A 16104-nucleotide genomic window follows, 5' to 3' on the forward strand; every position below is an offset into this window, starting at 1 on the left:
GCCCATCAAATGCAGCCTCACCAGCGCTCATCAAATGCAGCCTCACCAGCGCCCATCAATGAATGTTTGCTTGCTTCCATTTATACAAGAGTCAGGACACAGACATAGTGCTCTGCCGCCGCTGCGCCTCTGACACTATGTGCAAATGGAGTGGCAGCTGCCTGCTGATGCTGAGACTTAGTTGCTTGCTACAGATAGAAGAGAGTAGGAACACCATTGGCTGGGCACCCTAGGCAGCAGGGCACTCTAGGCGGCTGCCTAGTTTGCCTAGTGGTAGCACCAGCCCTGCCAATGTCATACTAATCAGATTTGGCCTTTTCCATGCAAAGACAATTCTATTACAGATTGATTCACCAGCACCCAGGACTAAGAAGGGCCAGGTGACCTTATGTCTAAGTATATAGTGAACTTTAGTTATTTGTACCTTGATCTAAATGTTACTAAAACGACTCTGTTTTAAAGAGAATGTCTTAGCAAAAGAAATAGGATTATCTGCTGTGGGTTACAACAAGCTGGCCATACATTATACAATTTTCCTTTTAGATTTACCAAAATCATAATATGGGGTCACATCTAAACACTTTCAATGTGTATGCAATCAGACAGGCCCTTGCACTACATAGTTGAAGGTAAATCTAAAGGAAATTGAAAAAGGAAATTGTATAATGTATGACCAGCTTTACAATACCTAAAGCCATTCTCCTCCATATTCCCACACCAGCCTCACTATAGCTGTACTGGTACATGTGTGAGCATTGGTGTTTGTAAAAGTAAATGATTAAAAAAGCTAAAACAGTAAAAGTATTGGGTGGAACACAATATCAATGGATAACAAAGACATGATTATTAGGTCATGAAATATTTTAATCACAACAATGATCTAAAATGGCCCTCATTGCATCTAATATGATTAGCACTGATGAAAAGAAAATACATACAGGACTAGCTTACTTAATAAGGCAGTGCAATGATGATATGTAACGTGCAGAAGCCCAGAGGTGGGAGATGATATATGAGTGGTGGGTATGCGGCACTACAATGTATGCAGAATAACCGCTCTTTATACTGCCATACTGAATAAGCCAGATAGACCTTTACAACAAGACAGCCAGTGAAAAGATGGTTACAGGATTCACCAGACGTCTCAGTACATTACTACAGACATACGGGGCACATTAAAGTCTTACCTGGGCTGCCTTATGTTCGTAAGCAAAAAAAACAAGCAGAAAGCAGGGGATAAAACAAATAAAACAAGCAAAGTAAATCAGGTTAGTTCAAGGGAAGAACTGCAAAGCTAGTTGGGAGTTTGTTCCTGCTAAAGGATGAAGAGGATACATTTTTAGTAAAAGAAAGTAAATCATACTACTGGGAATGCTGCCTAGCTTTTGAAAGGGCATCAAACACAAGATTTCAGGGGAATGCAAGCTGCTGTTGGCTTCAATATCACTGTCTATCTTCCTATTTAAGTCTAATACACACGGGCCGAATGTGGCACGGCATCGGCCGGTTCAATAGAAACCAGCCATCATTCGGACCGTGTGTATGGCAGCCAGTCCGACAGCCAGCTTTTGTCGAAGGGCCATGACCGAAAAAGGTCTGCAGACCGGCTCCCGATTGGCACTCTCAACCAATGGCTGAGAGCACTGACCGGATTGTTCTGGCAGGGGGGGCAGTCCCCCTGTCAGGACACAATAGCACAACAGGGGAGATCAATCAGGGGTCAAGTCCTGGGGAAAAAAGTGTGGGAACTCCCACCCAAGATTCACTCCCCCACCAAAAAAAAAAAAAAAAATGATACGCTCATATGCATAATTACTAAACCGCATGTTTTTTTTTTCTTTTTTCGATCCACTGTACCTTAGTAATCCTTTATGTTACTGGCCGTTTCCTGTATATGGACTCATCGGGTAGTGTGCGGGTATTGGGTCACTTCTGCGATGCCGCAGTGTCTCCTGGGAGCTTTTGTCATTGTTCCCAGGAGACATTGCGGAGGTCTCCCGCGAGTTATCGTGGGATTTAGAAAGAATTTTAAGTTCCATATACAGGAACCGGCCAGTAACATAAAGGATTACTAAGGTTCGCCTGCCCCTGACAGTGACTCGAGCTGGGCATTGCCGCTTAGTGAAGGATTGGCTCGGGCGGCTCGGCTGCTCTAGTCCTGCAAAGGGAACTGCGTTCCTGCTGTGAAAAAAGTGCAGGGACTCCGTTCCCACACGTTCCCGCAGGACTTGAGCCCTGAGATCAATGTACATCGGATTGTAAGTACAGCGGCTCCAACTTGAGCTGTGGTGTGTACAAGGCCTAAGGCTTGTTAGGATGGAACAATGCATACATGTTCACTGCACATATAGGGGGGATTTACTAAATCTGGTGCAGCTGTGCATAAGAACCAATAAGCTTCTAGATTGTATTGTCAAAGCTTAATTGAACAAGCTGAAGTTAGAAGCTGATTGGTTACATCAAATTCTGTGTGCATCATTTTTAGTAACCCCCATAATGCACTTTGGTTGCAATCAAAGTTACATCAATTGAGCTGAGCTTCTTTGGCCATGTTTACAGGCTTTTTTCTTGAGCATTTGTACAAGTGTTTATTAGCATTTTTGCTTGAGCTTTTGCTTTGCTTCTTCCCTAGTCACTAGGGGAAAAAATGCATGATATGATATTTCAGGTGTTCCCATTGACATCTATTGGGGCTAAAAATGCTTGACATTTGTAACTCAAAAGAAGCTCCTGTACTTTTTCAAGCCACAGAAAACCATGGGAATTTGTATGTTAAGTGTTTTGTAGCTATAAAATGCTCAGGTGTGTGAACGGGGCCTAACTCATGGTTGCAAGTTATTGAAAAAGACATTGCAAGCAGCAAGGAGGGTTCATTACTTCATAACCCCAATCAATGAGATTTATTTTTTGATCGGATCAGTTAAACATAAATTATTTGGTTGCACGTGGCTGATGTATTTTTCACTTTGCCTCAACTAAACCATTCGCTTAAATTTCCCATATATATTTGAGGTGGATCAAAACAAAAGATGTGTAAAAAATATTAAGCAATGTACCAAGACTTGTCCTGTGTATGACTAAAGAAGCAACGGGAAAGAGAAAAAAACCAGGAGAACCTGCCAAAAAAAGGAAAAGAAAAGAAGGGGGAAAAAAAGGCAGTGAAGGAAGAAAAAAGGAGAAAAAGGAAGGATGTCTTACTCGGCACAGCATAGATTAATACGCTAGAATTAGATAAACAGAAGTGCCCTCTCACATTATGAGTTAATCAGTACCATAGGAAAAACGTGCATCGTAATTACACGCATCAAATAGGAAGGGCCCAGTAGGCACTGTTCTAGAGACAACACAAAGGACTCAAGGAGAAATTGGTGTAGAAATAGTAAAAAACAAAACACAACATTGTTCTGATCATTCGGTATCCTCAAGGTCTAGTGTTCAACCAAAAAACATGCAAAGGGAAGAGAATTATCTAACCATTCAGAATGTACACTGTTGAGGGGGATGTATCCAATCTGCTTCCCAGCACAAGAGAAAGCGATCTTTGTTTCTCCCCTCAGTAGTCTATCAATGTGTTCAATGACCCTCCTTTGAAACCATGTTTTCCTTTGCTCTACAAAGCAGTCACAGCTATACCCTGCCAGCATGCTGTAGAGAAGGACCATTTCTCTCTGTGTGGAAACAGTGGTCTTTCTGCAAAGGTCTGACCTATAGCTGTGCAATCAGTAAGCTTATGTTCACTACTGACTGGAAAGCTCTAGATTCAGCAGGGGTGTATGAACTCTGCAGAGAGACCACTGCTTCTACAGAGAACAAGGGTCCTTCTCCACAGTAGGCTTCCAAGGGACAAGTTTTTCTACTCAGGATGTGGCCACTTTCTCTAAGATTTTGCACACCTTTTGTTTTGATGCACATGTAATGTCTTTAGCTGATTTGAATTGAAAGTTCAGTTGGACTTTAAATATCCTGCAAAGTATTTGGAAATCTGCAAAGTTCTGTGGTAGTACAGGCACCACAGAGCAAAAACTCAATCCATCAGATGAGCTATCCCTCAGTGGTAAATAAAAGCTGTTCTTCTCAAGTATTGAAGCCAGTAAATTAGCATGAGAGCAAGGCAGGTAGCAATTACAGGAGAAGTACAGCTTTCATTTACCACTGACGGCTTTGAGGTTTCTCGTCAAGAAAACTGCCCAGAATCTCGACGAGAAAAATAGAGAACCTGCTCTCTATTTTCTCATTGTGATTCTCAGCAGTGTTTTCCTGCCGAGAAACCTGAGCGTCTGTATACTTACCTGTCGCCGTGGAAACCAGCGCATGCTCGAAATGACTTTGACGCATGTACGTAGCTTCCAAGGCATAGGTAGGGTGTAGCAAGATGGCGACGACGGCATAGAATGTGACGAGCGCATGCTCGTCGTAGTCAATGACGTCATCGCTTTTGTGCCATTCAAAAGAACGGCGGTTCTTTTGAATGGAGTGTCTGTACACTCGGCCGGCAAGAGATTCTTGCTAAGAATCTCGTCGGGAAAAAAAAACTGTTTTTCCTGATAAGATTCTGGGCCATGTGTACAGGGCTTTAGTGACTGATCTGTAACAAGTATGCAGATAAAAAGATTTGACTTTTCTGCCTGCACTGCCTACAAACTCAAGGAAACAATAGCCATAGAAAGCCAAGCAACTTGCATTTTTAGAAGTTAATTAGCATCTGTAGTCTTCAGAGTTCTCCCAGTACAAGTTTACGATACAGCTGTGGCAAAAAGATTTGAGAATGACACATATATTCATTTTCACAAAGTCTGCTACCTCCGTTTTTATGATAGCCATTTGCATATACTCCAGAATGTTATGGAGAGTGATCAGATGAATTGCAATTAATTGCAAAGTCCCTCTTTGCTGTGAAATCTCATAAAAAAACATTTCCACTGCATTTGTGAAGAAGGCTTCAGGGTGGCCAAGAAAGTCCAGCAAGTGTCAGGACTGTCTCCTATAGTTATCTCAGCTGCGGGATCAGGGCACCACCAGTGCAGAGCTCGCTCAGGAATGGCAGCAGGCACGTGTAAGTACATCTGCCCGCACAGTGAGGAGAAGACTTTTGGAGGATGGCCTGGTGTCAAGAAAGGCAGCAAAGAAGCAACTTCTCTCCAGGAAAAACATCAGGGACAGACTGATATTCTGCAAAAGGTACAGGGACTGGACTGCTGAGAACCGTAGTAAAGTAATTTTCTCTAATGAATCCCCTTTCCGATTGTTTGGGGCATTCAAAAACCTTGTCTGGGTGGGCTCACTCACAATTTTCCCTAGGAACACAGCCATGAATAAAGAATGGTACAAAAACACCCTCCTGGACTAACTTCTCCCAACCATCCAAGAACAGTTTGGTTACAAACAATGCCTTGCCATAAGTGGCTTGGGGAACACAACATCATAATTTTGGGTTCATGGCCAGGAAACTCCCCAGACCCTTATTCCATTGAGAACTTGTAGTCAATACTCAAGAGGCAGGCGAAAAAAAAAAAAAAAAAACACAAATTCTGATAAACTCCAAGCATTGATTATGCAAGAATTGGCTGCCATCAGTCAGGATGTGGCCTGGACGTTGATTGACATCATGCCAGGGTGAAGTGCAGAGGTCTTAAAAAAGAAGGGGCAACACTGCAAATATTGACTCTTTGCATAGACTTCATGTTATTGTATATAAAAGCCTTTGACGTTTATGAAATGCTTGTAATTATACTTCAGTATACCATAGAAGCAACTGGCAAAAAAGATCTAAAAACACTGGGGCCCAGATTCTCAAAGGAGATACGACGGCGTATCTCCAGGTACGCTGTCGTATCTCTAAGTCTGAGCCGTCGTATCTATGCGCCTGATTCTTAGAATCAGTTACGCATTGATTTGTATTAGATCCGACCGGCGTAAGTCTCTTACGCCGTCGGATCTTAACTGCATATTTACGCTGGCCGCTAGGGGTGTGTACGCTGATTTACGCCTAGAAATATGTAAATCAGCTAGATACACAAATTCACGAACGTACGCCCAGCCGATGCAGTACAGATACGCTGTTTACGTTAGGCTTTTCCCGGTGTTAAGTTACCCCTGCTATATGAGGCGTACATGCGGCGTACCAATGTTAAGTATGGACGTCGTTCCCGCGTTGAATTTTGAAAATTTTACGTTGTTTGCGTAAGTCGTCCGTGAATGAGGCTGGACGTAATTTACGTTCACGTCGAAACCAATACGTCCTTGCGGCGTACTTTGGAGCAATGCACACTGGGATATGTCCACAAACGGCGCATGCACCGTTCGTGAAAAACGTCAATCACGTCGGGTCACAAGTTATTTACATAAAACACGCCCCCCTGTTCCACATTTGAATTAGGCGGGCTTACGCCGGCCTATTTACGCTACGCCGCCGCAACTTACGGAGCAAGTGCTTTGAGAATACTGCACTTGCCCGTCTAAGTTGCAGAGGCGTAACTTAAATAGGATAAGTTACGCCCACACAAAGATACACCGATCTACGAGAATCTGGGCCTATAGCAGCAGACCTTGTGAAAATTATTATTTGTGTCATTGTCAAAACTTTTGGCCACAGCTGTGTGTGTGTGTATATATATATACACACACACACACACATACAATTTATATATAATTTTAAGATTAGTGTTAGTTCCCACAAATTTACCAGAATATTAAGTGACATTAGCATATACACAAAAAGCTATGCATGCATGCTAAAAGTATGTACAATGTGAACACTTACCAATCATCTGTGCAATTGTTTGTTCATATTCTGCAACAATTTTTCTGGAGGAAAACAAAAAGACTTTTAAATCTCTTTCTTAATAGAAAGCTTACAACCGTCCTAAAGGCATACCAGTTTAATTGTGATAACAATTAGTCCTTCATGCTGATTAAGAAAGTGACTTTGCCAGTTAGGAGGATTGTGTTGTCATAAATAATGATGTGATGAACTGCTGTAAACTAGCATTAAAACAGAGTTCTGTCCAAAAGTATAAGTATAACAGAATGTATCTATCATACAACATAGGAAGGTGCTCTTCTCTCTGGAGGGTGTCTGCACTGTTAGCTGTAACACCAATATCTTCCTATCGGCACCAGGGTTGCTAAATGTCAGTAAATTTACTGACAGTTTGTAAAAGCCTGCGACTTTTACAAATCTCCATACATATCAGAGGCTGATAATTTGTCATGCTGTGTTGGCTTTTGTAAGTGTAAACCAGGCAAACTACTAGTTATGTGTATGGTCAGTGTTTCCATATCATGCTATCATTGTCTTAGCTTTTCTTAGTTCTGTCATTTTTAAGGTTGTCCATAAAAAGTGTGCTCCGTTAGTAACTTTTTCATGTTTTGTCAGTAAAAAATGCCGCAGAGGCAACCCTGGTCAGCTCTCACAGCAAGTCTGTAGCATTATACAGAATTATGGATTGTGTACCCAACTACATAGAAAGAGTCATCCGATTTATGCTGTGTTTTCTGTGCTTTAAAAAAGTAGAATTTTTTACAGCATTCAGTAATACTTTGTCCCATCTTCCTCAGTGCTCTGTAACACTAGGTACCAGGGCTGGACTGGGACAAAAATTTGGCCCTGGACTTCATCCAGACTGGCCCACTTTGACAGGTCTCTCCCATGGCTGCCGGACAACTCCCGCACCCCCCCCCCCCCTGCGCCTGGCCGCACCCAAGCCCCCTCTCCCCCTTCACTAGCCGTTCCACTTTATTAGAGTAGAACGGCTGGTACTGGTACTCTTATAGGCAGTACCAGTGGGGAAGGTAGACCTTATTTCACCCGGGGCAAAGAATCAGTTTGGTGCTCCCCCTTATGGGACAAGATTAGGCAGAAGTGAGAAACTCCCAGGCCATAGCTGTTGAGTCAGATATCTGTCCCCTCCCCCATGCTCCTCTGTCGTCCCCCCTGCTCCTCTGGTTTTTCCCCTGCTTTTTTGTTCCCCCCAGGTGAGCGCTGCAGGGAGGGAGAGGAGGTGAGCGTTGCCGGAAGGGAGAGACAGAGGAGCGGAGGGGGGTGGCAGTCTGCTGTCACTAAAGCCAGCCCACCGGGAAACTCCCTGTAGTCCCAATGGCCAGTCCATTCCTGCTAGGTACAATGTCAGACACCCCCCCCCCCCCCCGATGCACAGCGCTTGACACCACAGCGAGCATGGAGGTGGTGGTTTTGCTAGCAATCGCCTGTCTCCAGCCCCCAACAAACGTTACATTGAGGAATGCAGCGGTAGATGTAGCTAAAACGCCCTCCTTCCCTGTGCATTCTTATTGATGGTGACAAGTGCAGAAAGTCAGAGGCAAGGGCTCACCAGCAAAGCAGCTCTCTCCTTGCTAGCTAAAGTGTCGGGCAACCGTGACCTTAACCTCCCTGGCGGTATGATTCTGTCTGGAATTACGTACCAAAAGCGGTACAATTATTTGCAAGGAAATTTGGCGTTTTATACTGTAGGCCTGTAATTCTTAGGAATAACTCACTTAAATCTGACCAAACAAGAATCTAATAGGCATCCCGAGTATGACATTTTTTTAAAAACAAAATTATAAATTATAATATTATAAATAATTATAACAAATAATAATATAATTCTAATAAAAATTATTCAATAATGTAATCAAATCAAAATCATTGAAATTTGCTCAGTTGCAAAATTGTCGCTGTCATTATTATTTTTTTTTTTTTTATGACGAATTTCCCCACAAATCGCTATCGCACAATTCTGCAAGTGATTATAATTTATTATCGCTGTTTTCTAGCTGCTCTAAAACCATTTTTGACATAAAGGGACACTTTTGGTTGCTATGGACAATCTACAGTTTTTATTATATAAAAGTACATGTAGGGCACTGGGCAGACCACTAGGGACAAGGGGGGGTGTGTATTTCTTACATACAGTACTGTAATCTATAAGATTACAGTATACTGTATGTATAGTGTTTGTTTACTTGAAAGTGTTTGTTTTTTTGAATTTGGCGCCGATCTCCGCTCCCGTGCGTCGTAACGTCGCAGGGAACGGAGATCGGCGGCACAGGAGGACACTGTGTGAATCGAGCGAGGTCCCGCTCGCTCACACAGCGCGGTGGCATCGCTGGATCCAGGACAAGGTAAGGCAGCGCACACTGCAGGCTCTGCATAGCTTACCCCGAGCGTGACTCGGGGTTACCGATTTCAGCATAAAAAACCCACCCCGAGTCACGCTACCGCGATACCGCCAGGAGGGTTAAGAGACCACTAAACTAAGATGCTGTGTGTTATATTGGATAATACTAGCAAATAAGCAATCCTGTATAGGCTTGTTCCCTTCCTGGGGTGAAATACTACTTCCCACTACTACTACTTCCTCCAACACCTCACCTAGCCCGATTTGTCTATGTTATGTTTACTATTCTTACTTCCTCCCTCTAGGCTTGTCCTCTGCTAGGATAATGTGTGCTATTTTCTACTTTCCTCCTCGCCTCCTGTTTTCCTAATCCGTTTCCTTCATGGCCATCTGTCATTCTCTTTCTACTTTCTTGCTTTTTCACTGTACAGTCAGAATTCCAGTAACTACCTTCAGTTCTTTACATTCTGCAGAAAAGTTTTATATTCCTATGGAATTAGGATTTTAACACCTATGATTTTAATATCTGTTCTCTGTGTTCTGTCTTTACTATTAGGATTTATGATGCTCTTAACCCCAAACTCTACTAAATAGGAGGAAAGTCTACCTTTCCCACTGAAGAAAACAATTGTAATAGGTAAGTAGTACAAGATTATAATGAATATTACTCCCCACCAGGGCTTTTTTTTCAGCTAGAACTTGGTGGAACTCAGTTCCACCACCTCTGGCTCAGACCCTTTGGTGCCCGCTCACCACAATCACTTGTAAACACGGAAGTCTGGTTTCTGTGTTTACAAGTGACAGCTCTGCACTCTGTATGTAACCCCCATGAACTCTGCACTCTGTATGTAATGCAATCCTGGTATTTAATGCCCCTTTAAGACCTTCCTACTGTTTATGAAATCTGCTCACACCCACTATTTGATGTGATTTGGAGGGTGTGTGGGAGAGGGGAGGGGTATTGGGGGTCATGGTTTTGTTCCAACACCTATTGTTTGAGGAAAAAAGCTCTGCTCCCCACTATACAATCTTAGTCGTTTAATACCAACTGCTCTGATAACCTTCAACACAATTTCTAATTTTTTTCCTATCGGTCTTTTTCATTCAAAATATCGATATCAGGTATTACTTGCTGGGCATCAACGAGTAGAAAATGGGCCGATCGTTCGCAGAACGGAAATTTTCACCAGATTTTCTTATCGTGTATTCCTGCCATTCGTTTATTCAGATCACAATATAGCTAGCAGTTGTTACTCATATTCAACAGGAATTGTTCTGTAATACTGAAAACATTTTACTACTCATCCAAGTGGCTCCTAGGGTTTAATTGAGTGTTGTGAACATACCACAGAATTTACAATTAGTAATAAAGGTGATAACTTCTGCGCTACTGTGAGTAAACCAATATTAAATGAATAAAGTAGGTAAAAAGCAGCAGTATCTAATAGTGTTCACTGTACACAAAATATAAATGCAATAAAAGGTGATAAGCGCTAAAAACCGTAGTAAAAACTACTAAAGAAGTGATCACATAAATAGTACGGTATGGTCAAACAAAACACAATATGTGGTGTAGAGTGACAATAGGTCACAGGTGGATCATGAAAAAACAGATAAGGAAAAGAAAATGTCCCAAAATAAGATAAATAGATGGATTGTCCTTTTAGATAGGTTGGTATCCAAATCTTCCCTAGATTTTCTAGTGTAGTGTGAATCTGTGTATTATAATGCAATCCGTGCCCGGTCTCCCAGAACTCTCACCTTACTGCTGCTGAATGGTGCATGTAGCATGGGTGTAAGCATCTCCAGGCATGTGTTGCCCAGTCCTCTCCAGCTCCTCTCCTATATGTCGGCCTCTTGTGCTTAATAGTAACACTGGCCCCAAAGGTAATTCTCAGCGCACCATGTATACAGGGGAGGAAGAGAAGAGAAGGATGCCTCCAATGGTGAAATATCATCAAATAGGTGTGCATAAAAGTAAACAAGACGCGGCGTCCACAGCGCCGTCTTACGTCTCCTCCGATATCTTCCGGCTTACGTCAGTCTCGCGTAATCTCTTTCCCTATGTCGTTACGTCACATACCTTGTGACTTCATCAGGGATCCTTATTAAAGATCACCCTATTTGATGATATTTCACCATTGAAGGCATCCTTTTCTTCTCTTCCTCCCCTGTATACATGGTGTGCTGAGCACCTATTAGGTTCATTACCTTTGGGACCAGTGTTACTATTAAGCACAAGAGGCCGACATATAGGAGAGGACTGGGCAACACATCCCTGGAGATGCTTACACCCATGCTACATGCACTATTCAGCAGCAGTAAGGTGTATAAATAACTTTACGCCGGACGTAGGACTTACGCAAAGCGCGTATATTATGCGCCGGGCGCAAGTACGTTCATGAATCGGCGTATCTCCCTCATTTGCATAGGTGAATAGGAAATCAATGGGAGTACCACTTGTGGCCAGCGTAAATATGCGCCAACGATACGCCGGCGTACGAAAATTACGTCGGTTGGATGAAGCCTATTTTCAGGCGTTTCTAGTTTTGTGGGCACGGCGCACAGATACGGCGGCGCATACTTACACTTACGCGGTGTATCTCGAGATACGTCGGCGTAAGTGTTTTGTGAATCCGGGCCATTATGTTCCAATTTATAAAACTCATTCATCATGGTGCAACAACATTCTAAAAATAATTGTCAGTGCCTACTACTAGCTTTTCTGGTGTTATTAAAACCCTTATACACAGACTAGTTTTTGAAACTTCTTTGGGTTCTGAATAGTCACCCCTTGGGTAGTTACCAAATTAAGTGATGTTAGTGGGTACACAATATTTTATTTCCACAGATTTTACTTTTACAGTCTGAAGATTTCCCACATTAAGATCTAAGGACCTTTATACATTACAGGGATTGAACGAGAATCTTCTCTGTTCAAGAGTTGCCTGTGATGCAAGTAGATGTAGGTTTGTGCTTATCTCACTGCCATATGGAGGGGCCTTTAATGCCTAGGATTTGTAAGGCCATCTGAGGTATAAAAAGCAAGATTACACAGTACTACAAGAGGATCGTCTGCTATGCTCAAGACAGCTCAGACTTCAATGCCCAGTAATGCTAAAACCTAGAGCCTACATAAGACGGGCTGATAGATGAACAATGTACAATATATGGCTGATTGAAGCTCCTCTCACCTCATTTCTACCACCTCACAGCGAGTGTCTTCATACTTCTTCTTCCAGTCTGTTACTTCTCTCTCCTTGGCTGTAATCTAAAGAATAAAATGGCAGGTTAGTAGAATATAGCAGTGAATAAAGAATGACTATAAACATTGGCTAATCCCGAGCACTGGACTTATGTCAGACAGACACTTCTACTCAGCAATTTTATTTTACTTTTATTGAAAGGTTACACGTTTATAAACATACATTATATATAATTGTATTTATTTATGTAAAAAACGTTACTTTAATTATTCAATGCCATAAGCCAAGCCTCGACAAACCCCGGGCGCCAGGTCGCAATTGCGACTAGAATTAGCGACCTAGCGCCCGGGGCGGCACAGCTGGGGTACCCTGACTCTGTGCGCACCCCACCTCGCGATCGCGTTGGGCCGCACCGGCCTGTTATTGAGGCCGCGGCTTTGCGGCCTTCTGCAGTCCTATGGTGCCTTCTGTAATATGGCACCCTCTTGTGGTGGCCGTTGGTATGACAAGACAACCAGCAATGCTAATGGAGCTTCCCTGCCTGTTTCCATCTCCTTCCCTTTACTTAGAAGTTAGAACCCTCAAACATTATATCGTTGCAATACTTTCAGTCACACCGTATTTGCGCAGCGGTCTTACAAGCGCACTTTTTTAGGAAAAAATAAACTTTTTTTTTTTTTAAAAACACATCAGTAAAGTTAGCCCAATTTATTTTATATTGTGAAAGATAATGTTACGCCAAGTTAATTGATACCAAACATGTCACGCTTCAAAATTGCGTCCGCTCGCAGAATGGCGAAAGACTTTTACCCTTTAAAATCTCCATAGGCAACGTTTAAAAAAATTCTACAGGTTGCATGTTTTGAGTTACAGAGGAGGTCTAGAATTATTGCTCTCGCTCTACCAATCGTGGCGATACCTCACGTGTGTGGTTTGAACACCGTTTTCATATGCAGGCGCTACTCATGTATGCGTTTGCTTCTGCACGCGAGCTCGGCGGGACGGGCCGCGTTCCTGGCTCCTAACTTTTTTAGCTGGCTCCTAGATTCCAAGCAAATTTGTCAAGCCCTGCCATAAGCGCTTCCATGACCCCAGATTGCAAAGAATGCTGGGTTTTCTTATAAGCACGTCTTGCATGCCTAGAACCACCCTGTAAATAAATTATTTATAGTGGTTCTAAAGCCTAAATATTTTTTACTTTAATGCATTTCCTGCATTAAGGTAATTTTTTTTAGATATAAGCCCTCATTCGATCCAGCGCTGTGCACATCAGCAGCTCTTCTCTCCCCTCACTTCCAGGTCTCACAGGCATTGCTGAGGCAGTGGGAGCCCACTGCTGTCAATCAAAACCAGTAACAAGGAAGGCGGGAGGGGGGGTTAGAGTCCCACTGTCTGTGTCTAAAGACACAGACAGTGAGGCTCAGCAGCGAGCCTACATGAGCGCCCCCATAGAATGTGGCTTTCTATGGGGGAACTTGTCGGAGTGGAAGAGTCAGGAGCACTGGTGGGGGACCCAAGAAGAGGAGGTTTGGGGCCGCTTTGTGCAATGGATATAACCTGTTTGTTATTTAAAAAAAAAAATAATTTACAATCACTTTTAAAGTGGTTGTAAAGGTACAATTTTTTTCCCTAAATAGCTTCCTTTACCTTAGTGCAGTCCTCCTTCACAAACCTCATCCTTCCATTTTGCTTTTAAATGTCCTTATTTCTTCTGAGAAATCCTCACTTCCTGTTCTGTCTGTAACTCCACACAGTAATGCAAGGCTTTCTCCCTGGTGTGGAGTGTCGTGCTCGCCCCCTCCCTTGGACTACAGGAGAGTCAGGACGCTCTCTACGTTGCAGATAGAGAAAGGAGCTGTGTGTTAGTGGGCGTCCTGGCTCTCCCGTAGTCCAACGGAGGGGGCGAGCACGACACTCCACACAGGGAGAAAGCCTTGCATTACTGTGTGGAGTTACAGACAGAAGAACAGGAAGTGAGGATTTCTCAGAAGAAATAAGGACATTTAAAATCAAAATGGAAGGATGAGGTAAGTGATGGAGGACTGCACTAAGGTAAAGGAAGCTATTTAGGAAAAAAATATATACCTTTACAACCCCTTTAACTGCAGTCGACTAGCTGATTTAGCTCATCTAAGAGAAAGAAGGAGGGAGCGTGTCTCTTCTATGTGAGTCATTCTGCAATGTGTAACCTGATCTTCCCCCATACAAAAGAGACTATTATCTAAGGCAGGCCATAGATGATGTGATTTTCATCGTTCAGTTCCCCCATCAACACAGTCCATGTTGATGGGGGAATCCCTCCCGCGGAGCTATTGTGTTCTACCGGTGGGGGGCATGGGGAGCCGTCCCTGCCGGGAGAACACAATGATTATTGCTAGTGGCTATAGCTGTTGGCAATTATCGCCTGTTAGAAATCCGACATGCTGGTTGTTTCCAAGCTAAAAGATAAATCGACCTATGTACAATCAGCATGCCCAGAGATGGATTGAATCTCAGCCAGTCCTCAAAACCAAAAAAACAAAAAACCTGGATCCGGGCCAATTCTGGCACTTTGCTTCTACATGTAAAAATCATTTTTTTTGCTAGAAAATTACATAGAACCCCCAAACATTATGTACGTTTTTTTTTAGCAGAGACCCTAGAGAATACAATGGCGGGCGTTGCAACTTTTTATCTCGCACGGTATTTGCGCACCAATTTTTCTAACACTTTTTTTTTTTTTAAACAAAGCAGTTTCATGCTTAAAAAACAAAACAAAAAAACATTAAAGTTAGCCCAATTTTTTTTGCATAATGTGAAAGATGATGATATGCTGAGTAAATAGATACCTAACATGTCACCCGTCAAAATTGCATGCGCTCGTGGAATGCCACCAAACTTTGGTACTTAAAAATCCTCATGGGCGACGCTTTAATTTTTTTACTGGTTACATGTTTTGAGTTACAGAGGAGGTCTAGGGCTAGAATTATTGCTCTCGCTCTAACGTTCGCTGCGATACCTCACGTTTGGTCTGAACACCGTTTTCATATGTAGGCGGGACTTACATATGCGTTCGCTATTGCGTGCGAGCACATGGGGACAGGGGCACTTTAAAAAAAAAAAAATTCATTGTTAATTCTACTTTTTACTTTGACACTTTAAAAAAAAAAGGCTGGGAAGGCTGGGAAGCCTGAAATAATAATAATAATAATAATAATAATAATAATAATAATAATAATAATAATAATAATAATAAAAAAACGATCTCAGCTTCCCAGCCGAGGCGGCGTCGTTTTTTGAATGCATGACATCATAACATCGCGCCCGGCCTCCGAACGATCATAGAGACTCCGGCAACCATCTGTTCCACCGGAAATCTCTATGGTAAGCATCCGGGTCCGGCGGATCCGTTCTTCGACTCACCGATCGCAGCGGTGAGACGCTAGAAGCACTGGAGGGCGGCGGAAGGAGTGGGGACGTCCCCTCTCACCGCCCGTAAGAACGTTCAAGCGTCGGAACAGCCGCTATGGTCATTCTTATGGTGCACAGAATCGCCAGCTCTAAAAGACTATATCTGAATGATACCTGAAGCATCATTCAGCTATCCCCGCTTAAAGTCAAGGACGTTCCCTTGGGCGGGAAGTGGTTAATATATTGCAGCTTACCAGTCCTTACATGTGGTGGCTGCATTTGTTTTGTTTTTTAGACCTTTTTTCCCTCTGTTTCACCTGGTGATCTTGCCAGTAACGCACCTCCTGCATTATACTGCCCTCACTCTGGATGAAGGGACACAGGGGCAC

At 42.9% G+C, this 16104-nt stretch overlaps 1 protein-coding gene across 3 annotated transcripts in view; it reads right to left on the reverse strand.

Annotated features, from left to right (window-relative positions):
• The window catches only part of TACC2 (transforming acidic coiled-coil containing protein 2), a 235628-nt gene that overhangs the window by 9059 nt on the left and 210465 nt on the right, over positions 1-16104 (reverse strand). For all 3 annotated transcript variants that reach the window (XM_040361948.1, XM_040361949.1, XM_040361946.1), the window contains 3 exons: positions 12314-12390; positions 6761-6804; positions 1188-1196 (listed from right to left, as the gene is read on the reverse strand). In XM_040361948.1, coding sequence (XP_040217882.1) covers positions 1188-1196; positions 6761-6804; positions 12314-12390 — 130 coding nt within the window. The remainder of the gene's footprint in view (positions 1-1187; positions 1197-6760; positions 6805-12313; positions 12391-16104) is intronic.

The sequence above is a fragment of the Rana temporaria genome, chromosome 8, assembly GCF_905171775.1.
Source record: "Rana temporaria chromosome 8, aRanTem1.1, whole genome shotgun sequence".
NCBI classification, from domain to species: domain Eukaryota; kingdom Metazoa; phylum Chordata; class Amphibia; order Anura; family Ranidae; genus Rana; species Rana temporaria.